We start from the raw sequence: 24,773 nt of genomic DNA, 5'->3' as shown, positions 1-24,773 counted from the left end.
TCACTCCTTTAACAAACAGGTAATGCTGACATCTGCCTGGAATCCCATCACTGATAGAGATGTGTGGATTTTTGGATCTCAGTGTCGATCCAGCCAGCCTAGCAGAATCATTGAGACCTGATATGAATGAGAGACCTTGAGTCAAAAATCAAGATGTATCTAAGAAACAAACACTGAGGTTTTCCTGTGGCTTTTACATGAAATGCATGTATACTTACATACAGTGACAGTGTATCTGCACACATGGAATAAAAAGTGTGTGTGTGTGCGCACACACACACACACACACACACACACACACTCCTGAGAGGTGAAGAGAAACATTAAAAAATCATTTGAACTTTAGTGGAATGATTTGTGTCACTCAAGGTATTTTTATTTCTGATTCTTTAAGACAGGGCCTGTAGTCCATTCTGAAGGTGAGTAAATGCTTTATGCATCTAAGGGTGACCTCAAACTTCTGATCTTCTGCCTCCTCTCAAGTCCTTAGGTTCCTGTTGACCTTCCTCCTCTGCCCATATAGTATACAGATCTAACTTGGGTATTGTAGCATGTTAGGGTAACACTTTATGACTAGGGTACAACCCATTTTAGGAATTTTATAGAGAGACCTGGTGTCAGGTAATGGCAGAAGGGATCTCCTCTGGACTTGGGCTCATTGTGGATGCTCTCAACTCAGCAGACAGACACATAGAGGATAGGAGTTGGAAACTGGAGAAACAGTGTCACAGGTAAGAACTGACAATGGACACCAGGGTCACCTGCAAGCCCCAAAGCTCAGAGAAAGATAAAGGACAGAGCCCTCTCAAAGCCTCAGAAGAGACGATTTCTGGTGAGAACGATAAGGCCAGGGGCTGTGCTGACCACACCTGGCCGATCCTCTAACATATTGGTGAAAGCTCTGGCCAATAGGCAGGAAACCCCTTAGTGTTCTTCATCTCGGGTGGTCATCTTTTGGTCATCGCACAGCCAAAGTCACATTGACACAGATGGACAGGCACCATCTAACCTCTGCTCTGGGGAACTGGACATTAAGCTTCTGAAGACTTCCACATTCTGAGGAACAGTTTGCTCAGGAGAGTGACATAGATTAGCAACCATGGTACACACTGAGATTAAGAGGCTGGAAATACCTACCCTTGTAGGAAGCCGCTGTCAGCGGTGGTATAATCTACCATCCCAAGATGGCGCTGGCATCGTGTCTTCCCAGTAGTAAACAAGTAACTGCGCAGCTGCAAAGGCAGAAAGCCCGCCAAAGTCACTGCCAATCCCGAGGCGTAATATTGGGTGGTGAGCGAACAGCCAATCAGAAGTGAATACGTCACTCTAGGGTGTATTTAAGCGGTGCCTCTTCCTGTGTTTCGCCCTTCCGCGTCTTTTCCGCTTTTGCTGTTACAAGAAGTAAAGCCTCGTCTGTAGTGATACCCGATTACTGCCTCCGTGTCCTTCTTCGCGGGCAAAGGGGACACAAAAAAGGTGCGCGAAACATAGCCTCTCACGGACTTGATGTGCCAGGGTGGGGGCATACCCAGAAGGACCCCCACCTGCTCAGAGGAGAATGGGAGGATAGGGGAAGAATTGTGGGAGGGGGTGACTGGAAGTAGTTATCAAGATGAAAAGTGAATAAGTGAAAAAAACAAAAAAATTAAAATAAAAAATAAAGATTTTAAGATTCAGAAGGGTAGATTTTTAAAGTAAAATATATTATTAACAAAAAAAATTAACTAGGGAGTTGTGTTGTGGAGATGCCTCTATTGTCAATCTACTTGTCAAAAATCAATGAGGACCTACGTTCTCCCCAGTACCCGTATCACCCACATACAATGTTAGGTACGGCAACACACAGTGGTAATCCCTACTCTTGAGAGGCTCAGAAAGGAGCCTGGATGTACTGGTGAGCTCAGAATGGGAAAACTCCAAAAAATCAAGATGGGAGGCCAAAGAGGAGAAAATCTGGGAGTTGACTGGGGATCCATGAACAATGATACATGGAAATGAACACATAGGTGAACACACACAGACACACACACATCGACAGACACACACATACATATATACACACACACTCACACATGCACACCCCAAATCATACTTGGAAAGCAAATGATCAGGATAGGAACTGTGGGTGCAGCACAGTAAACCCTACCAGCTGAACATGGAGTCCGTGTTCCTAGTGATCACACATAAGGGTCTTCTGACTGGAGTCAATGCCTGTTTAGTGTCATTAGAATCAAGGATCGAAGCTCTATGCAAAATCTAACAAGTGGCCATAGCACAGGCCTGCACACCACTCGCTAGTTCCAGATGGAACCAAAACACTCAGTGCATTTGCACTCAGGTCCACGAGACCTCTAAATCCAGGAAAGCTGCTGCAAGCACAAAGCAACACCTCAGTATCTCTAGTCCTCTCTCCTAGGAAGCCTTGGTTCAAGTGCTGTGTCCTGGCCTGTCCCATAAGTGAGGTAGCTTGTCAGGCCTGGGGCAGGTGAGCTTCACTGCCAGTCATGAAGAATGTTCCTGTCCTTGCATGACAACTACAAGATATTCTTATATAGACATGTTGAGTCAGTAACTCCCCTGGCCCCGACATGGAAAAGAGCAATTCTGCTTATTGAAGGTAGAGGCCTGTGTCTATTTTATCTGAGCCACACAGAAGAAGGCAAGGCTACTCTACCCTATGCTGTGTTCTGGGTACTGAGCGAATGAAGGGTTGTATACCACACCCATTTAAATCACAACCTTGCTGCCAAGCACAGGTCTTTTTGGGTTAAGCAGAAGCTTTCCTCAACAATGGCATAATCAACTGAACATATCTGTGCATGCAGAGGCCATGTCTCATATTACACAATTCATACCGAACATCCATTCCATATGTACCCGGGGCTGTTTCTATAGGCCTGAGGCTGGCTTAGTCTAGAAATGACGGTACCTGCCCTGTGGAACTTTACAACAAGCTTCTCATCTATAAAGCACAGCATCCTGGAGGGTCACATTGTCATCTACTCAGACTTTGTGCTGTGGTTTACTCATGTCTTCCTTGTCTTTTAAAGCCCTCACCCTACACTAATTTACAACTGCAGTTTTTCATTAGCATTTTCAGACAGTAGGCTCAGGAGACTCTCTTATAGAGGAAAGTCCTGATTTTAAGACGCGCGCGCACACACATGTATGTGCATGCATGCATGAGAGAGGAAGAGAGAGACAGAGACAGAGACAGACAGAGACAGAGACAGAGACAGAGACAGAGACAGACAGAGGAGAGAAGGAGAGAATGTGTTTCTGAGCTAATGTGTTTTGTTTGCATTATTCAGTTCCCACCTGTGAGGTCCTGTGCTATTCACTATTCTTTGATTTCCATCTTGGTTCCAAGGGAGACGTAGTTTTGACTTTTCAACTTTCATTTAGAAATAAACTTACATAAGTTGTAGTACACACACCTCTCTATGACTTTATAGGACAGCCGTGAGTACTTTTCATGTGTGTGTTTTGTGTACATGTGTCTATACCTAGAAACACAAACAGTATTTCATGGTACAGAAGCAGACAGCTGGATCCAAGTGCAGCATGCATGTTTTTAAATATTTTTCACTCCTTGAGATTATCCTACAATTGCAACATTTCTCCATTGCACTTCCTCCACTCAAATCCTTCCTCATACTCTTCGTAGGACCCTTTCAAATTCATGGCTTCTTTTTCATTAATTGCTATTACATACATAAATACGCATAATACATGTGTATTCCTAAATTCATGGGTACAACCTGCCCCATCTGTACATTGTTCCTTGTATGTACACTTCAGGCCAATCCACTGAGTTGGATAACCAATGGATGTACATGGAAGACACATTGTATGACATCTGTCTTTTAAAATACTTCAGAGTCAAATTGCACAATCATCAATTCTAATCCTGAGGAGGTTCTCACTGCTCTTGAAAGAATAGAGAATCCCTGGTATTAATTAATGCTTAATTAAAATACCTCATAGATATTCCCAGTTGCTCAAGTGTCCTACTCTGTTTCCACCTTTGTTGCTTGTCTGGCAACATACATGCAATACATACATCTATGTATTGTGCAGTCCTATGTATTGTACAGTGTTCTCCCAGGTTTTTACCTGGCTTTTTCTATATTTGCCACCCTTACTGATGCAGTACTCCAAACACATGGCTGAAGACATAAGTGGAGGAAGAAATAAGAATGACTCCTAAACAAGGAGCTAGAACTATGGTTTTGTTTGGTTTTGACACAGGATATTGCTATGTTGTCCAGTTTGGGCTCAAATTCCTGAGGGGCCCACCCACTTCAGTCTCCACTCATTCATTCATTCATTCATTCATCCATTCATACATACACACATGTACATACACATACACACGTACATACACATACATACATACATACATACATACATACATACATACACACTTATATCTGATTGTCTCTCCATCCAGACATATAAACATGCATCTGCTTGCCTGTCCATTGGTCTATTTGTGTACCCATTTATCCATCCATGTATCCATGAATCCATTTGTCTATGGGTTCTGTTGTTTTGACAAAACACCATGACAAAAAGCAAGTCGGGGAGGAAAGGGTTTATTTATCACTGTTCATCATTGAAAGAAGTCAAGTCAGGAAAGTATTTTGGACATGGGTGCTGATGCAGAGGCCATGGAGGTATGCAGCTTCCTGGCTAGCTTCCCATAGATTGCTCAGTCTGCTTTCTAATAGAACTCAAGACCACCAGCTATGGGATGGCACTATCCACAACAGCCTGGGCCCTACCCCATCAATCACTAAGAAAATGCCTTCCAGGTGGATATTTTTGCTAATTAATTAATTACTGCACAATGTTCCCTCCATCCTCTCCTCCAAGTCCTCTCCCCCCCATCTCTCCTCCCCACCCCCATTCACTCTCCTCCCTTTCTCTTCAGAATATAGGAGGCCTCCCATGGATGTCAACCAACCCTGGCATATAAAGTTGCAGTAAGACTAGGTGCATACTCTCCTATTGAGGCTAGACAAGGCAGCCCAGTAAGAGGGAAGGATCCCAAAGGCAGGCAACAGAATCAGAGACAGCCCCTGTCTCTGTCCATGCCACACAACTGTTACATATGTGCAGAGGGCCTAGGTCCATCCTATCCAAACTATCTGGGTATCATTTCAGTCTCTTGACCCCTATGGGCCAAGGTTAGTTGATTCTGTAGGTATTTTGTGGTGTCCTTGACCCCTCTGGCTGTTACAATCCTTCCTCTCCCTCTTCTGCAGGATCCCCCAAGCTCTACCTAATGTTTAGCTGTGGGTCTCTGCATCTGTTTCCATCAACTAGTTGTACAGCTGAATCTTTTCTGGGGGCATTTTCTCAACTGAGGTTTCTTCCTTTCAGATAACTCTAGCTTGTGTCATGTTGGCATAAGACTAGCCAGCAGACCATTCATCCATTTGTCTGTCTGTATATTTATCCACCTGTACATCCATGCACATATGCATCCATCTTTCTGTCCATTAGTCTGCCTATACATCCATACATACATTTGTCCATATTTCTGTATTTGCTTATATCCATCTGTTTGTCTATCCACTTATCCATGCATCCATCTATCTTCCACTTTAGACCCTAGTCAGATGTGCTGTCCTTAGACAGGCCATCTTCTGGTCTACTTCACATGTGATCTGGATCTCCTCTTATTACTTCATGCTTTCAGAAACTCTGTATGTGTTCCTACTGATCCAATGCTTACAGGCAGATGGGTCCCTGAAGTCTCCATACTACCATTCATGTATGTCTCTGTCTGTCTGCCTGTCTGTCTGTCTGTTTGTCTGTCTGTCTGTGTCCTTCTACCATTGCTCCTACAGATATCAAAACCTGTAATTATGTAATGTTATCTCTCCATTGGACTATACACTAGCAGACTGGGATGGTCTAGTTTCCCAACGAGCTTGTACTGCTGCTTTCAAAATCAACTATGTAAACAAAGAACAAAGCTGGGATCCAAAAGATGTTACTTTCTGCTACCAGGTCTTGGACCAACATACAAGCCCAAGAACTCAGTTTGTAGAGAGAATTTGTCATGCTGACATTTCTTCTGAATCATATCCTCCTCCCTAGTTACCAGAAGTGGTAAGAGAAAACTAGAAGGAGGGGTTCTCACACTGTCAGAATTCCAGTCACAAAGATAGCCCAGATAACATATAAACCCAGAAGAAATGGCTAAGACAAGCATTGAGTTACACCCCAGACCTCAGAGGTGCTTCAAGACATTTCTGAGTTGAACCAAAGAGGAAAGGACCAGTGTGAAGTAGGTGAATGAAACCCCAGCCCCACCTGGGCCTCTCTTGACAAGCTGCCTTCTTGCCAAGAGAAAAAGGATAGTGTGCTTAGTAATACTGATCCCCTCCTGATGAGAGGATGAAGCGAGTCAGTCACACTTCATTATGCCTGACTCCACTGTATTTCATGGCCAAAATGTTGAGAAATTAGGATAAGAAAGGAAGACGCTGTTCTGCCTCTGTCTCAACAATGATGTGGACTAAGCTATCCTAATGACAGCCACATAAGGACCACACCTCAGAAGATAAGTAGGGCAAAATGGGGCTTGAATTCCTGGTCTCAGTTTTTTGTTTGTTTGATCTTGGGTCTGTATTTTCTCTTCTGTATATTTCCGCTGCCACCAAAGGCTGCGCAACAAGAGACTATTAACAGTACCAGATACAAGCCCCCAGCACACATTAGCTGATTTTACTATTGTTATTGTTCTTTGTCTGTTTGCTTGCTGGTTAGTTTGAGTTTTTTCAAGACAGGGTCTCACTATATAGTGCTGGCTGTCCTGGAGCTCACTATGTAGACCAGGCTGGCCTTTAACTCAGAGATTTGCCTGCTGTCTCTGCCTCCCAAGTTCTGGAATTAAAGTTGTGCACTACCACACTGGCTAACATTGGCTGTTCTTAAATCACTACCTTAAACTTCTCTGTATCTCTGTCTTTTTAATCGTGTGTGTGTGTGTGTGTGTGTGTGTGTCTGAGAGAGAGAGAGAGAGAGAGAGAGAGAGAGAGAGAGAGAGAGAGAGAGAGCTCACACTTGCATGTTTTTGAGTGTGATGTGAGAAGTGGAGAGCACAGGCATCTCATGCTGTGTGTGTGTGAAGGTCAGAGAAGAACACTGGGTACAGGGAATCATCTTTCACACTGTTTTAAGAAAGGATCTCATGTTTGCTACTGTGAGCACCAGACTTACTGGAGTGCTGGGCTTATAGATGTGCTCTGTCCTTCCTGGCTTTGCATGGCTTCTAGGGAGCTGAACCCAAGTTCTCATGCTGAAGAGGATCATGAATAACAAAGCCAAGGATTATAATCCACAGGAATGATGAAATGTGGCTGTTGTTGTGTTTCTGCAGTTAGAGAGACAAAGAATCACTACCCCAAGAAAGTACAGCAGGAGTCAGAAGGAAGCATTGTCATCCTGGAGCATCTGATGGACTATTGCATATGGTTATGAGGGAGATAGGTGGGATTGCAGATGGACTGGTAGTTCTTTGTTGCTGACCTAGTCCAGGGTCCAGGGTGTGTGTGTGTGTGTGTGTGTGTGTGTGTGTGTGTGTGTGTGTAAGATTAGATTAGTGTTAAAGAACTTGTTAAAAGACAGAATCACAAACAAATTCAAAGAATTTGATGTCGATGATGGTAGCTGGTTTGTTTTAAGGATCTTCGTTCTATACACAGTTTTAGCATTTTATTTATTTATTTATTTATTTTTTGGTTTTTCGAGACAGGGTTTCTCTGTGTAGTCCTGACTGTCCTGGAACTCACTCTGTAGACCAGGCTGGCCTCGAACTCAGAAATCTGCCTGCCTCTGCCTCCCAAGTGCTGGGATTAAAGGTGTGCGCCACCACCACCCGAATACACAGTTTTAGAATCGGGCAACAGGTGTGACCCCTTATTCTCTGAAGCAGAATGAGTGTTTCCAGGAGCTGAGAGTTGGAGACACACAAGAACCAAGTAAAGTAGAAGCAACAAACTGGTCCTGTCCATTCTTAACTTTTCTTGACACAGGTGAGGACTTCATGTATATATACATCACATACATGTATACATACACATATGTATGTAGTTCATAATATTAACTGCAATTTTGTTTGTTTGGCTCTAAAACAGTAGAGACCCTTCTACTTTCCAGAAAAAGAAGACATAAAGACCATTTTTTAAACAGTGTGATGTACAAATTCTCGCTTGGTGAAACTTCATCTGTCTGCCACATCCCAGCTCTTGCAATAAAAGCTGAATTCAGCAACAGGTTGAAGGTGGGGGGGAGGTATTGTTTTTGGAGAGATTCTAATTTGGCCTTTTTTGGGGAAGGGATACCTTAAGCTCAGGACTAGAGAGAGGTATGTTTAAAATCTTTTCGGGAGACTTCCTGCATTCTCTGAAGTGTATGGAGACACCTCAGAATCCCAGAAGGCCATGTAGAGAGAAGAGGTTACATGAGTGAGGGCATCATATACCAAGAACTGGAGGAAAGCGTGTGGCACGCATGTCCCTAGTGAGCATGGCAGCTGGTTGCCATAGTGACTGCTCCAGACACTTCTACTCTGCCATCTTGCTTTTAAATTTACTTCCACTTTTATTTTTTTCATTTGAACTAATTATTATATTTGAGATAAAAAGCATTCCCTGATCACTGTGTTTTTCTGTTACTCCATCTTAGACACACAGCTAATAATTTCAACTGCTAACCTGCCTTTTTATTTTGTTGTCTTGGTTTTAAATATAATCAAGACTTTCTTATTGGAGAGTTCAACAATGATGCTTGTAGCTTTCTTTTGCTACTTTGTGGGTTCTTTCTCCCACCTTTCTTCACCCTTTTCTTTTTGCCCTTTCAACCTCCTAACACTAGATAGGACAGGAAAAATGGATAGAGGGGAAAGTAAAGAGATCCCTGAATAAAATCAGGGGTTGGGAAAGGGTGACATTATTGTTTGACTACTTCCAGCTGGTTAGGGATGCTGAGTTCCTTGGGGTAAGTTTGATCTTTGCCATCAGGATATCTAATTTCTTCTTGTTTCATTTTTATACACAACTACTTAACAAATGAAGACCAATACCAGCCAATAAACAAAAATCAACCAACAAATAAACCACCAACAACCAACCAACAACCCACCCTGCCATACCCTCTCAAAAGTCCTAGAATCCCAACCACCACATAATCGCAGAACCTATCTGCAGCTGGAAAAATCACACCCCTGCCAGAGCATGAGACAAATCATAGTCAGCTGCTGCGGTCAGTCCAAAGCAGCCCCATACCCCACACCTAGGACTGAAATGAAAATGCCAGTCCCATAATACTTCTGTGTTTTCCAAAGAAACCAAAACTCCAAAATGGTTGCTACAGGAGGCTCATTTAGGCCTCAGAGATTTCACAAAAGATCAACTACACTGGCATATTTAAATTCGTGGATTCCAGGAGTAAAATTGCACACCTGTCATTGTTATTCACTCCATGCTGATGCATGAGGCAAGCACACCCTCCATCACTCTCCAGTGGGATAAGACAAAGATGTAGACTGTTTCGTCACACAGCCAAATCTGAAAAAATCTTCAAACAGAACACCCATGTGTGTAACCACATATATAGGACAGTTGCAGGTGAGGCAGTCTGTCTCCATTCACTCCCGGGTTTCAGAGGCTGCACAAGACTCATCTTCAGAGGAGGTGAGAACCTAGGTCTGTCTGTGCCTAACTGTGTAGCTGGTATTTCAGAGCTTTGCTATCAGTGCTGTGTGTATCTCTCTGACCCAGGCACTCTTGTCTTCTAACTTCCTTAGCATAATCACCTTGTATTAGGCTGGTTGTGGTGGAACGTGCCTTTAATCCCAGCACTTGAGAGGCAAGAGCATGAGGTTCTCTGGGTCTGAGGACACCCAGGGCTATACAGAGAAACCCTGTCTTTTAAAAAAAGATCACCTTCTATTAGGAGTTGGCTTGCATTGGGCTTGCTGGAATATTCATTTATCTATTTTGCAGTTCTGAGGACTAGTCCCAGGGCCTCGTTCATGTTAAACAGCATTCTACCACTGAACTACATCCACAGCCCCTGAACTTTTGATTTCTCCAATTTTGTATTTCATTACTTCTACATAGTCCCTGATTCCTTTTGATAATAAGGGAAGTACCATATGAAAGACAATTAATTTTAAAAAGAAGATAATTAAGTAAAAGAAGACATAGACATGGCACACCAACTTGTTACAAATACTAAATGGTCAGCCCTGATACATATGACTAACATCAAATGAACTGAGCAGATTATATTTAGGAATATATATGTACATGTGTGTGTGTTCATATATTCATGCAGTAATGATGTAAAATAGAGGCCATAAAGTTGAAAAGAGAGCAAGAAAAGATTTATGAGAGGGCAGGGGTCAGGGAAGGGAAGGAAATGTTATAATTATAATCTCAAAAATAAATGGTTATAAAAAAGGAAGTGTGTAACTTATTTTTTATTTTACAGGAGCCCATAGTTGAGAGGCTATGAATATTTAAAGAGACAGTAGTTTTAGAGAGACTTTGGCATTTGAGAGAAAATTTAGAGTTTGAGAGGTACTTTGAATGCTTAAAATGTTTAAATTTTTAAAACTTTTAGAAGCAGAAATGTACTATATATTGTGATATTTAATATTAATGTGACACCTTGGGGACAATGGAAAAAGAAAACGTTGTAGTTGAATAGTGATGTGTGTGTCAAGGAGACAAGGAGCCAATTGTTCTGGTTGCCTGTTTTGATTTTTGTTTTGGTTTGGTTTTTGTCAACTTGACACAAACTAAAGTCATTTTTTTCCTTTTTTTAAGAGTCATTTTTAAAAACTTTTTATTGTTCTTTGTGAATTTCACATCATACACCCCAGTCCCAGTCATTTTCCCCTCTCCTCATACCCACCCCCTACCCTTGCAACCTCCCCCAGAGAAAAAAATCACAACCTCCCCCAAACAGAGAAAAAAAATCCCGTTGTGGAAGCTGTCATTTGTTAGTGTGTCCCACAGTTCTTTTGTCCACACTTCTTTGCTTGCAAAAGTTATTGCAATGTGTCATTGGTCTGATAAGAGGCCTCTGATTTCTGATATTCTGTCAATAGTGGAGCCTCACTAGGACTCAGATGTATATAGTGGGAATTATATATTCTATCTAGTCTGTATAAAAGACACACAATCCAGGTATTTCATTTACAGGCCATAAGCCTAGATTGGGCAGGATTTGGAGCTATTCTGACTTACATCCCAGCCGTGTGTCCCTTGTTACTTGTTGTCTCCCCTGGCCACATGCTCATGGTCTGTCTCATCTTATGGCAACCTCCTCCTCTCTCTGTCCCTCTTTCCTTCTCCCGCTCCTTTTCTTGGTCTCTCCTGAGACTCCTCGTTCAATCCACTAAGTTCTGACTTTCTCTCTCTACTGCCTAATCACAGGCTCTAGCCTTTTATTAACCAATAAATGAGGTTTGGGAGCAGGGTTTGGACAACATAGAGCTGCTGTGTGTGAGGATGCATTTGTGGAGGGAGGGGGCAATCAAATCTCGAGGGGCAGTATTTAGCATTTAAATACATAGCAGCACCAGACCAACCACAACAGGGATATCCTGTTGTTGCCTTGTGTCATGAAGATCCTGTAGTTTGGGATCTTGTAGGAGCAGCCCCCTCATTCACTCCAGAAGTTCATTGTCAGGGTAGATGTTGGGGTGGGCCAATTCAAAGTCCTGGAATTAGAACTGAGAGGTATCTAAGTTGGTCAGCTGGATGGCTCTCACACTCTCAGGCCCTTAGGGTGGCCCACCTGCAACCGTCAACTCCCAACCCCACAAACTCTGAAACCAGGGCCAGCTCGACTCTGCTGCCCAGGCAAGGTGCAGGGTCCACTCTCCTGAGTACTGCAGTTGGCTAGGGGTGGGGTTGGCTTTCCTGCTTTCATGCCTCCAGAGCTAGCTCACCCACGATGTCCGGGTGAGGGGTAGGAACAGTTCTACACAGCCCTCCCATATATACACCTGCCTGGCCTTTAGTGGTAAGAGACCCCGGCTGCTTGAGGGTCATGGACCCAGATGTGGCCCCCAATGGCAGCACAGGCCAGAACCCCACCATGGTCCCAGGCGGCATCACAAATCAGGCTGTTCCTCACTACCCTTGAGTCTCTCTAGTTCTGCTTCTCTTCCTCTCTCGTTCTGCTTCTCTTCATTGTGCCTACATCCTTCTGTTTCTCTTTCTCTTCCATTTCTCCACCACTTACTTGCTCCTCTTGGTGGTGTCTGGGATCTCTGAGTGTCTAGGGTCATCTCAGGAGTGCTATGTCCATTTCATGCATTATGGATGGCTCCAGGTTGGTGTCATCTTAGGCATCTTAGGTGGTCAGCTCAGGCTAACTCCTTGTTTGGCCCCACTGGCACCCATCTGATGGTCCTCTCAGGCTCTCTCCTCAACCAGCCTGCCCAAGTAGCTCCTCCCTAAGATCAATCTAGGGTTCAGTTGGTCCCAGGCAGAGTTCTTCTAGTCTCAGGCATACTCCCAGTCCGGGGAGCCCACCCAGCCTTGCCTAGCTGATGGTTATGTCAGGCTCGATTTTTTAGGGAATGTGAGGCCACTAATTATTCATATGTCCCGAGGTCAGAACACTGATAGGCAGCGCCTTTCTGCTCTCTGCCACCTACGGACACACAGCAGCCACTTTAGAGTCATTTTTTAAAAGAGAGACTGCCAATTTTAGAAAATGCCTCCATAAGATTAGCTGATACACCCTGGGCGGTGGTGGCACCATCTTTAATCCCAGCACTTGAGAGGCAGAAGCAAGTGGATCTCTGTGAGTTCAAGGTCAGCCTGGTTTACAAAGTGAGTTCCAGGACAGCCAGAGCTACACAATGATAAATGCTGTTTGGGGAGGAAAACAAATAAAAGATTGGCTTATAGGCAAGTCTGTCAGACAGTTTCTTGATTAATAATTGACGTGGGAGGATTCATCCCTCAGTGGATGGTGCTAACCCTGGGTAGGTGATCCAGGGTTGTATGAGAAAGCAGGCTGAGTAAGGCTTGAAGAGAAAGCCAGGCAGCAGCACCCTCCACGACGCCTTCTTCAATTCCTATCTTCAGGTTCTTGCCAAATTCCCTACACAGATGTTCCTCAGTGATAAAGTATGATCTGAATATTGTAAACTGGAATAACTACTCCCACCATCACAACCACCAGCTTCATTTCAGAAAACTGTTCCTTCCACCAAGAGTGTTAAATACCATTGAGGAGTAAAATTAAGACCTGTGAACACGCTCTAAGTTGCCAGTGTGGCTCACTGTCTGATCATTAAAGCCTCATCCTTCTCCACATAACAGTTACACTTCCATTTTGTGCAACTTCTGTCACTGATATTACAGGGACTTGACCACCTCTTTTCACTTATGCTTTCTGTTTATAAAAAAGAGTCAATTCCTGTTCACAGGTATGTCCCAGGCAAGCAAAACTCACTTTGATGAACTCCAGACAAAACGTCTGGAGGAGATGTGCATTGTCATTGACAAGCAGGATCGGATCATTGGGGCTGACACCAAGAAGAACTGCCACCTCATGGAAAACATTGACAAGGGTGAGCAGGAAGGAGGCTGCCATGTGCAGGCCTGGTGCCATTGGCCACTCTCTGAGCCAGGCAGTGTCAAGAGGCAGCTGTCCAGAGTGTGCTGCTGGTACTGCTGACTTGATGCAGTTAACACTTACATCAGTAGACTTGGTAATACACACTGATTGCTGCCTTGAAATGGGTTGGAAAAGGCAGAAATGGTAGCCAAGCTGGGTGAGGGGCTGCACACCTTTAGTCCCAGTACAGAAGCAGAGGCAAGTTATCTCTGTGAGTTCAAAGTCAGCCTGTTCTACACAGTCAGGCCTGTCAGGTCTACATAGTGATAACTGTCTCTAGAAAAATGGGGTGGTGGGAGGTACCCCATGGTGAGCCCTCTCAGTGCCTCTTGTGTCACAACTTCCAGGGCATAAGCAGTGACTCTTATCTTGGGTCACCCCATCTTATCTTGATGGGTCATTCATATGGCTGCACAGTGTGGCAAAAGCACCTAGTGTTACAGCTTCAAGTAGCTAGCAATATAGTTTCAAGACTATAGCTTTAGACTCACACAGTAGGGTCTCAGCCTTCCTGGCAAGGCTTTACTTCTTGGCTTTCTAGGTTTTGTTCACAAGTGGAGGAAAACTGCAGCTCTCACTTGCAGTCTTACTGTGTGTAAATAAACACTGAATCACCAAATGCCAAGGGACTGGCATAGATTCTATCCCTGCAAGGATCACCAGCCACTCCTGGCGCCACCATCCTGAGCTGGATGAGAATTAGAGACAGAAGGGCATGGATATGCAGACTCCATGCTGACTTCAGTGTGACACTAACTTGTACACACTCACTTTGCAGGCCTGTTACACCGAGGCTTCAGTGTGGTCCTCTTCAACACAAAAAACCAGCTCTTGGTCCAGCAGAGAGCAGATGCCAAGTACACTTTTCCTGGTGAGCCACCCAGCTCAACTCCAGGGAGCATTGGAGTCTAACCTAGGGTTTGGGAGCCTCAGAGGAATGACTAGTGAGAGAACTCATCATCTGAGCCTGTGTGCGTGTGTGTGTGCGTGTGTGTGTGTGTGTGTGTGTGTGTGTGTGTGTGTGTGTGTGTGCAGGCTCTCACTAAAGCCTCATGTTGTACATTGTCCCAGGACATTTTACAGATTCCTGTTCTAGTCACCCTTTATATGTGCCTGATGAGCTGGAAGAGAAGGATGCTGTGGGAGTGAGGAGGGCAGCCCTGAGACGTCTGCAGGCTGAGCTGGGCATCCCCCAGGACCAGGTACCCACTCACTCCAGCATGGGGCTCAGTGAACTTATCCACATGCTCAGGGATCTGTTTGGCAGGTATAGTGTCACATGACAGTGCTGTCAAGTTTCATCCATCAAAATGCTGACTCAGGGACTGGCTGCTGGGCTAACATGGCTTCTGTCTGACATAGGGAACAGCTTTCCTGTGGAAGTGCCCAAGCTTGGTCCACAGGACGGGCTGTGAAAAGAATCACTATACTGAAGCTGTTTTTCTTTCCATTCTCAAAAGCAATCTTTCACATACCTGTATGTCCTAATGCTCAGAGCTGCACTTAGCCTCATGTCCTGTTTACGTGTGCTCTTCATTGTGAATGAAAAATGAAGCTGTTGTTGCCAGGAATTATGCCCTCGTCAGTGTGATCTACCTAACAGCTAATTATAGCTTAAGTGCTTCAGAGGCACTTAAAAGTGAAAAGGACTGAGGAAAGGAATGAACTGTTCTGGTTTGTTTTTAATCTATATTTTTGGTTTATCTATTACTGAATTAATACTGTATCAACTTTGACACAGATTACCATAAAGGACATAACTTTTATGAACAGATTCTACCACAAGAGTCCTTCTGATGACATCTGGGGAGACCATGAGATTGCCTACCTTCTTTTGGTGAGGAAAGACCTTATGCTGAACCCAGATGCCAGGGAAGTGAGAAGCTACTGCTACATGAGCCAGGAGGACGTGCAGGAGCTACTGGACAGGGGGGCCCGTGGAGAAGAGAAGATCACCCCGTGGTTCAGAACCATTGTAGAAGGCTTCCTATTGCCTTGGTGGCCCCATTTAGAGGATGTGTCTCCATTCGTGGACCCTGATAAGATATATGGTCTGTGAGTCATGAGAAGTACAGTTTATAGGAGAGGTTATCTCCAATCCATGATTGGAAGAGCATGCATAAGGGTGAGGGCAGTTACAGAAGTTGAGTGCTAAAATCCTTTGGTCACTTTACCAGCTTGAAATCCAACCTGCGAGTTTTAACTAATTGTTCCCTTGATTCTTCTATCTCTTAAAAAGTTTTCAACTGCAGTCTACAGAAACATCACTTTTCTCCCTAAAAGTTCTCTGTGGTGCATCTGTTCTCCTGTAGTCTCATGTATAGCAAAGGCTCAGACAAGGACCATTGCTGTCCTGATCATCTCTCTGCCTGTTATGTTCATCACTTGTAACTTCAGAATTCCCTCCTGAGGATGTGTTGTGCATGATGATAGCAATATACATGAGAAATCTGTAGCTGGACAATGATGATGCACACCTTTAGTCCCAGCACTTGGGAGGCAGAGGTAGATGGATCTCTGAGTTTGAGGCCAGCCTGGTCTACATAGTGAGTTCCATAACAGCCTGGGCTACACAGAAAAACACTATCTCAAAAAAACAAAAATAAATAAATAGGAAGGTAGGTAGATAGATAGATAGCTAGAATAAACTAAAAAGAGACAGAAATTTGCATTGCAGTCAAGCTCATTAACATCACAGAAGCTCTCACCCACTTGGTGAGCTAAACAGCAGAATTACAGTTGCTCTCTGTTCTGTTTGTACACTGCCCAGTGGTGACTTACAACAGAAAACACAGGACTGTTTTGTACAAATATCATGAGAAATCAAAACTTTTATTTTCTTCAAAATGAGAAAGTGGTGAATATTTTTGGCAAAATGCTATGCCTACATTATAAAAATGTTTAATGTCTATTCCAAACTATCTTAAATTTATAAATTTCATGGAAACACTGAACACATATACTTGAGTCATCAGCTTGTTAGTTGGCCTTCTAGAACTGTGACAAAATACCTGGGAAATAAACTTAGAAAAGGAGGAAAGAGTTCTTTGGGCTTATTGTATCAAAGTCTCAACATGGGGTTGTGTGGCTCAACTGCTTTAGGCCTAAGGTAAGACAGAAACCAGTAAGGCTGTTATATACCTCACAGCAGAAAGAGGAAACAGGCAGAGACAAAGATCATGTCCACAGGGAAGCAGAGAGAGGAAGAGAGACTCAGAGAAAGAAATATATCCTTGACAGGCATACTCCACCTAGGTCCTACCTCCTTACAGCCCATTAACTATGAATTCAACAGATTTGCCCACTGTTGCTATATTAGAGCCCTGATACCTCATCACCTAAACATCTACCAGCACTCCTGTGTCGGGGTCAACACTTAAACACATGGACTTCCAGGGGAACATTTCTGAACTAAGTAATAACAATCAGATGGAAAAAAACCAGCTATTTTGACTTCTTTCTCTCTCTTTTTGACTAATAAGAAAACTGATTTCTTGTTACTACATAAATTGCTTGTTAAATCCTTTGCTGTTTGCTATTGCATTGCATTAGGTTGTTTTCTCGGCAATAAATAAAAACCAAGTTCAAATGACCTAATCCTTCACAGAGTATTCTCTGCCTTACAGTCCTGGGGTGATTGTTCCAATAACAAATTCAGAGGATTTCAAGGCAGAACTGGTCACTTAGAGAGAAGGGCTTCTGCCATAAGGATCTCTTCTCTGTCATTTCCTGTCCTGTTTCTTACCAAATTTACACTCAGTGTGTGTGTCCTGCTGACACTCGCAGCAGAGTCGAGAAGTCATGTGTACTCACCATCACTGACCCTTCTTGGTTGATTTCACACTGTGGTAGTTCTCCCAACAACCTCCCAGCACACTGTCGGAGTGCACAGATTTCAAGAACATTCCAAAGATGAGTGTAGAACCCATGACATTTATAGGGTTTCCGACATTAAAGACCTTAACTAGTATATTCACTTTCTCAAGAGAGCAGCGCTATTATGCACTTTGACAGTAACAGATCCCACTTTCAGGGAAGGGAATGTAATTCAGTCATCAAAATGTTTGCCTTGCACCAGGCAGTGGTGGTGCACGCCTTTGATCCCAGCACTTGGGAGGCAGAGGCAGGCAGATTTCTGAATTCAAGGCCAGCCTGGTCTACAGAGTGAGTTCCATGACAGCCTGGGCTACACAGAGAAACCCTGTCTGGAAAAAACAAAACAAAACCAAAAAATGTTTGCCTCACAAGTTTAAAGACCTGATTTTTTTTATCCTCAGAACTCAGGTACAAATGTAAGGTGCAGGACCAGGTGAGAAGGCTTTACAAACAGCCCTTGTGAGCCAAGTCTGGCAAGCTGAGTACAATTCCCAGAACACAGGTAAAGGTGGAGGGAGAAAATCAACTCTGCAATAGATCGCTGACCTGCCCGTGCATGTTGTGGCACGTGACACCTCCCACGGTAGTAATCGATTTGATCAATCACAGTACTGAGGCAAAGACAGGAAGATGACTGGGGCTTACTGGTTACTCAGTCTAGTCTAAAAGATGAGGCAATGAGAGATTCTGCTCATAGGAGTTGGGTGGTGCTTATGAGGACAACACCCGTTCCTTGTGCTCTCTCTCTCTCTCTCTCTCTCTCTCTCTCTCTCTCTCTCTCTCTCTCTCTTTTTGTTTTTTCCAAGACAGGGTTTCTCTGTACAGCCCTGGCTGTCATGGAACTCACTCTGTAGACCAGGTTGACCTCAAACTCAGAAATCAGCCTGCCTCTGCCTCCCAAATGCTGGGATTAAAGGCGTGTGCCACCACTGCCTGCTTGTGGTCTCTCCTGTACACAAATAATCCCCACTTGCACCTAAACACATGAACCTGCACACACATGTGTACATACACACACTGAACCACTAAGCTCCTGAATGTGGCCCAAGCACGTGTGTGACATTAGACAGGCAGATTCTCTCAGCTTTGTCAGACCTGCTCATTCATCAGTCTTGCCCCAAACCCTTCCAAGAATTTTGATGTTGATTTCTCAACTTGGCCCCTCTTCACCTTCCAACTAAGAATCTGCATTGCAAACAAGCTTCCAAATAATCCTGCTGGCTCAAGGGCTGAGTGTAGGACAGGAAAGACTAGATAAGCACCTATATGGTTGCAGGGCAAGTCATTTAAACCTGAGCTCAAGCTGTTCTTAAAGTGGAACAATACACATATCCTACTTTGAGTTTTTGTTGCTGAAGTGAAACACCATAACCAAAGCAACTCAGGAAGAAAAGGGTTTATTTGGCTTATGCTTCTGAACCACTGTTCATTACTGAAAGAAATCAGGACAGGAACTTGGAGGCAGGAGCTGATGCACAAGTCATGGAGGGGTGCTGCTTACTGGCTTGCTCCTCATGGCTTGCTCAGCCTGCTTTCTTATACTACCTAAGACCACCAATCCAGCAGTGGTCCAACCCAACCCACAATTGGCTGGGCCCTCCCCACATCAATCACTAATTTTAAAAATGCCCTACAGATCTTATGGAGGCATTTTCTCAACTTAAGTTCCTTCTTCTCCAACAATTGTAGCTTTGTCAAATTGACATAATGCTAGACAGCATAACATACAAAATATTTTTACTTTTTCTACAAATAATATGTTCCATTTTTAGCAAATAGTGAGGGATTACAGAATGTTGTGTGTGTATGTGTGTATATATATATATATATGTATATATATATATATTCAATAAAGTAACTTTTGAAAGTAATGTTAGTATATATGTATATATATACTATATACATATATATAGACTTGATTCATTCAATACATATTAAATATATATTTAAAATATTTAAATTTCAGCTGAGATTATAAATACATCCAATGAATGAAACTTAGAAGAGACTGAATATTTTTTCCACAATACAATATAAATAAGAAAAAATTTCAAGCCTTATAGAATCTTTAACATAGTCGTGGCTTCTTTTGTAGCAACTTCCATCATAGTGTTAACTGCAATTTTGCTTCTTTGGCTCTAAACCAGTAGAGACCCATGTATTTTCCAGAGAAAGATGATAGACCACTTACAAAATGGTGTGGTGTGCAAACAACTATTTGGTGAAACTGCAGTCATCTGCCACATCCCAGTTGTTGGAATAAAAGCTGAGTCCAGCAGGTTGGAGGAGAGAGATGATGAGCTAGGAAGGAGAGTGGGTGTCATGCTAGTTCAGACTTAGAGGGAGATATGTTAAGTCTGCTGCTTTTTCTAAAGTATGAGTCTGCGAAGGCTGGAGAGAAGTAGATGCATGAGTGAGAGTGCATGGGATACTAGGGAAAGGGATGCGGACATACGTGTCCCTACAGGGAAAGGGTTGTGAATATACATGTCCCTACAGGGAAAGGGTTGTGGACATGCATGTCTCTATGGGAAAAGGGAAGTGGGCATGCATGTCCCTACAAGGAAATGAATGTAGACATGTGTGTTCCTACAGGGAAAGGGATGTGGACAAAGGGATGTAGGCATGTGTGTCCCTAGTGAGAGTGTGAAAGGCTGAGGCTGGGGAAGTGGTCTCCACACATAGTCTCTACTCCAGGCATTGATGGTGCTGCTTTTCACTTTTAACTTTATAGTTTTATTTTGTTCTACTTGACCTGATTACTGTATTTGAGATGAAAAGCAATCTGACATTACAATGGATTTCTCTTTATAGACATACGAATCTACCTAACTCAAACTGCCACCTTAGCTTTTTATATTATTTATTTTTATTTTCTTTTGTTTTTTAATGCAATCAAGACTCTCTTCTTGAACAATTTTATAGTGAATTAGGCCTCTGGGATTTTACAGATAAACTACATTGGAATATTTAATGCATGGATTCCAAGAAAAAAATTGCAACATCTTTCATGTTTATCCATTGGATGCTGATACATGAGGCAAACACACCCTCCATCACTCTCCAGTGAGATAGGACAAGGACAGAGACTGTTTTGTCACATAGCCAAATCTGAAAAGATCTTCAAACAGAACACCCATGTGTGTAACCACATATATAGGACAGCTGCAGGTGAGGCAGCCCAACTCCATTCACTCTCAGGATCCAAAGGCTGCACAAGACTCATCTTCAGAGGAGGTGAGAACCTAGGTCTGTCTGTGCCTGACTGTGTAGCTGGTATTTCAGAGCTTTGCTATCAGTGCTGTGTGTATCTCTCTGACTCAGGCACTCTTGTCTCCTGGCTTCCTTAGCATAATCACCTTGTATTAGGAGTTAAGTTGCATTGAGGCTTGTTGGAACATTTATTTATCTATTTTGCAGTACTGGGGATTGGTCTCAGGGCCTTACTCATATTAAACAAGTGCTCTACCAATGAATTATATTCTGAACCCTGGTGTTTTCAATTTTTACAATTCTACATATTCGCTGACTTCTTTTGTGAACAAGACAAGTACCAAATTGGCGGGGGGGGGGGGGGGGGGGGGCTGGAATTCACATATTAAAGGAAGACACAGAGAGCAACAATAGTGCCTGAGTAACTGCAAAGACTGTCATTGCTAGCATCCTTCCAGGAATGTCCCTTGCCCATAGTTAGCTTCTTTTCAGGAGACTGTTTTCTACACCAAGAGTGTTAAACACCATTGAGGAGTAAAATTAAGACCCGAGAGCACGCTCTAAGTTGCCAGTGTGGCTCACTGTCTGATCATTAAAGCCTCATCCTTCTCCACATAACAGTTACACTTCCATTTTGTGCAACTTCTGTCACTGATATTACAGGAACTTGACCACCTCTTTTCCCTTATGCTTTCTGTTTATAGAAAAGAGTCCATTCCTGTTCACAGGTATGTCCCAGGCAAGCAAAACTCACCTTGATGAACTCCAGACAAAACGTCTGGAGGAGATGTGCATTGTCATTGACAAGCAGGATCGGATCATTGGGGCTGACACCAAGAAGAACTGCCACCTCATGGAAAACATTGACAAGGGTGAGCGGGAAGGAGGCTGCCATGTGCAGGCCTGGTGCCATTGGCCACTCTCTGAGCCAGGCAGTGTCAAGAGGCAGCTGTCCAGAGTGTGCTGCTGGTACTGCTGACTTGATGCAGTCAACATTTACATCAGTAGACTTGGTAATACACACTGATTGCTGCCTTGAAATGGGTTGGAAAAGGCAGAAATGGTAGCCAAGCTGGGTGAGATGCTGCACACCTTTAGTCCCAGCACAGAAGCAGAGGCAAGTTATCTCTGTGAGTTCAAAGTCAGCCTGTTCTACACAGTCAGGCCTGTCAGGTCTACATAGTGATAACTGTCTCTAGAAAAATGGGGTGGTGGGAGGTACCCCATGGTGAGCCCTCTCAGTGCCTCTTGTGTCACAACTTCCAGGGCATAAGCAGTGACTCTTATCTTGGGTCACCCCATCTTATCTTGATGGGTCATTCATATGGCTGCACAGTGTGGCAAAAGCACCTAGTGTTACAGCTTCAAGTAGCTAGCAATATAGTTTCAAGACTATAGCTTTAGACTCACACAGTAGGGTCTCAGCCTTCCTGGCAAGGCTTCCTTTACTTCTTGGCTTTCTAGGTTTTGTTCACAAGTGGAGGAAAACTGCAGTTCTCACTTGCAGTCTTACTGTGTGTAGATAAACACTGAATCACCAAATGCCAAGGGACTGGCATAGATTCTATCCCTGCAAGGATCACCAGCCACTCCTGGCACCACCATCCTGAGCTGGATGAGAATTAGAGACAGAAGGGCATGGATATGCAGACTCCATGCTGACTTCAGTGTGACACTAACTTGTACACACTCACTTTGCAGGCCTGTTACACCGAGGCTTCAGTGTGGTCCTCTTCAACACAAAAAACCAGCTCTTGGTCCAGCAGAGAGCAGATGCCAAGTACACTTTTCCTGGTGAGCCACCCAGCTCAACTCCAGGGAGCATTGGAGTCTAACCTAGGGTTTGGGAGCCTCAGAGGAATGACTAGTGAGAGAACTCATCATCTGAGCCTGTGTGTGTGTGTGTCTCTCTGTGTGTATGTGTATGTGTGTGTGTGTGCAGGCTCTCACTAAAGCCTCATGTTGTACATTGTTCTAGGACATTTTACAGATTCCTGTTCTAGTCACCCTTTATATGTGCCTGATGAGCTGGAAGAGAAGGATGCTGTGGGAGTGAGGAGGGCAGCCCTGAGACGTCTGCAGGCTGAGCTGGGCATCCCCCAGGACCAGGTACCCACTCACTCCAGCATGGGGCTCAGTGAACTTATCCACATGCTCAGGGATCTGTTTGGTAGGTATAGTGTCACATGACAGTGCTGTCAAGTTTCATCCATCAAAATGCTGACTCAGGGACTGGCTGCTGGGCTAACATGGCTTCTGTCTGACATAGGGAACAGCTTTCCTGTGGAAGTGCCCAAGCTTGGTCCACAGGACGGGCTGTGAAACGAATCACTGTACTGAAGCTGTTTTTCTTTCCATTCTCAAAAGCAATCTTTCACATACCTGTATGTCCTAATGCTCAGAGCTGCACTTAGCCTCATGTCCTGTTTACGTGTGCTCTTCATTGTGAATGAAAAATGAAGCTGTTGTTGCCAGGAATTATGCCCTCATCAGTGTGATCTACCTAACAGCTAATTAAAGCTTAAGTGCTTCAGAGGCACTTAAAAGTGAAAAGGACTGAGGAAAGGAATGAACTGTTCTGGTTTGTTTTTAATCTATATTTTTGGTTTATCTATTACTGAATTAATACTGTATCAACTTTGACACAGATTACCATAAAGGACATAATTTTTATGAACAGAATCTATCACAAGAGTCCTTCTGATGACATCTGGGGAGACCATGAGATTGGTTACCTTCTTTTGGTGAGGAAAGACCTTATGCTGAACCCAGATGCCAGGGAAGTGAGAAGCTACTGCTACATGAGCCAGGAGGACGTGCAGGAGCTACTGGACAGGGGGGCCCGTGGAGAAGAGAAGATCACCCCGTGGTTCAGAACCATTGTAGAAGGCTTCCTATTGCCTTGGTGGCCCCATTTAGAGGATGTGTCTCCATTCGTGGACCCTGATAAGATATATGGTCTGTGAGTTGTGAGAAGTATGGTTTATAGGAGAGGTTATCTCCAATCCATGATTGGAAGAGCATGCATAAGGGTGAGGGCAGTTACAGAAGTTGAGTGCTAAAATCCTTTGGTCACTTTACCAGCTTGAAATCCAACCTGCGAGTTTTAATTGTTCCCTTAATTCTTCTATCTCTTAAAAAGTTTTCAACTGCAGTCTACAGAAACATCACTTTTCTCCCTAAAAGTTCTCTGTGGTGCATCTGTTCTCCTGTAGTCTCATGTATAGCAAAGGCTCAGACAAGGACCATTGCTGTCCTGATCATCTCTCTGCCTGTTATGTTCATCACTTGTAACTTCAGAATTCCCTCCTGAGGATGTGTTGTGCATGATGATAGCAATATACATGAGAAATCTGTAGCTGGACAATGATGATGCACACCTTTAGTCCCAGCACTTGGGAGGCAGAGGTAGATGGATCTCTGAGTTTGAGGCCAGCCTGGTCTACATAGTGAGTTCCATAACAGCCTGGGCTACACAGAAAAACACTATCTCAAAAAAACAAAAATAAATAAATAGGAAGGTAGGTAGATAGATAGATAGCTAGAATAAACTAAAAAGAGACAGAAATTTGCATTTGCAGTCAAGCTCATTAACATCACAGAAGCTCTCACCCACTTGGTGAGCTAAACAGCAGAATTACAGTTGCTCTCTGTTCTGTTTGTACACTGCCCAGTGGTGACTTACAACAGAAAACACAGGACTGTTTTGTACAAATATCATGAGAAATCAAAACTTTTATTTTCTTCAAAATGAGAAAGTGATGAATATTTTTGGCAAAATGCTATGCCTACATTATAAAAATGTTTAATGTCTATTCCAAACTATCTTAAATTTATAAATTTCATGGAAACACTGAACACATATACTTGAGTCATCAGCTTGTTAGTTGGCCTTCTAGAACTGTGACAAAATACCTGGGAAATAAACTTAGAAAAGGAGGAAAGAGTTCTTTGGGCTTATTGTATCAAAGTCTCAACATGGGGTTGTGTGGCTCAACTGCTTTAGGCCTAAGGTAAGA

The 24,773-nt window shown here is 43.5% G+C and overlaps 2 protein-coding genes and 1 pseudogene across 2 annotated transcripts; 2 read left to right on the top strand and 1 right to left on the bottom strand.

Moving 5' to 3' along the window:
* Nucleotides 1-744: 744 nt before the first annotated feature.
* Nucleotides 745-15,724, top strand: LOC117714322 (isopentenyl-diphosphate delta-isomerase 2-like). Its single transcript, XM_076938803.1, has 5 exons — nt 745-832; nt 13,475-13,618; nt 14,444-14,536; nt 14,737-14,867; nt 15,407-15,724. Exons 1-5 carry the CDS (start codon nt 745-747, stop codon nt 15,722-15,724), a joined length of 774 nt encoding a protein of 257 aa, XP_076794918.1.
* LOC117714459 (small nucleolar RNA SNORA17) lies at nt 12,616-12,723 on the bottom strand (annotated as a pseudogene).
* A 5,760-nt stretch (nt 15,725-21,484) lies between the features above and the next one.
* On the top strand, nt 21,485-23,720 carry LOC117714257 (isopentenyl-diphosphate delta-isomerase 2). The gene is made up of 4 exons (XM_034510956.2): nt 21,485-21,626; nt 22,456-22,548; nt 22,733-22,863; nt 23,403-23,720. The coding sequence occupies exons 1-4, from the start codon at nt 21,485-21,487 to the stop codon at nt 23,718-23,720; spliced, it is 684 nt and encodes a 227-aa protein (XP_034366847.1).
* Nucleotides 23,721-24,773: the final 1,053 nt, after the last annotated feature.

The sequence above is a fragment of the Arvicanthis niloticus genome, chromosome 8 (genome assembly GCF_011762505.2).
Source record: "Arvicanthis niloticus isolate mArvNil1 chromosome 8, mArvNil1.pat.X, whole genome shotgun sequence".
Taxonomy (NCBI): Eukaryota; Metazoa; Chordata; class Mammalia; order Rodentia; family Muridae; genus Arvicanthis; species Arvicanthis niloticus.
Note: the sequence above shows the minus strand (reverse complement) of the source record. Positions and strands in the feature narration are given on the sequence as shown.

What these genes read in the sequence shown, in the direction of transcription:
- LOC117714322 (XM_076938803.1), top strand. Translation starts at nt 745, where the DNA reads ATGGACACCAGGGTCACCTGCAAGCCCCAAAGCTCAGAGAAAGATAAA. An exon ending in CTCAGAAGAGACGATTTCTG is followed by an intron (nt 833 to 13,474) that starts GTGAGAACGATA and finishes TCCTGTTCACAG; the next exon opens with GTATGTCCCAGGCAAGCAAA. An exon ending in CATGGAAAACATTGACAAGG is followed by an intron (nt 13,619 to 14,443) that starts GTGAGCAGGAAG and finishes CTCACTTTGCAG; the next exon opens with GCCTGTTACACCGAGGCTTC.
- LOC117714257 (XM_034510956.2), top strand. Translation starts at nt 21,485, where the DNA reads ATGTCCCAGGCAAGCAAAACTCACCTTGATGAACTCCAGACAAAACGT. An exon ending in CATGGAAAACATTGACAAGG is followed by an intron (nt 21,627 to 22,455) that starts GTGAGCGGGAAG and finishes CTCACTTTGCAG; the next exon opens with GCCTGTTACACCGAGGCTTC. An exon ending in TGGGCATCCCCCAGGACCAG is followed by an intron (nt 22,864 to 23,402) that starts GTACCCACTCAC and finishes ACTTTGACACAG; the next exon opens with ATTACCATAAAGGACATAAT.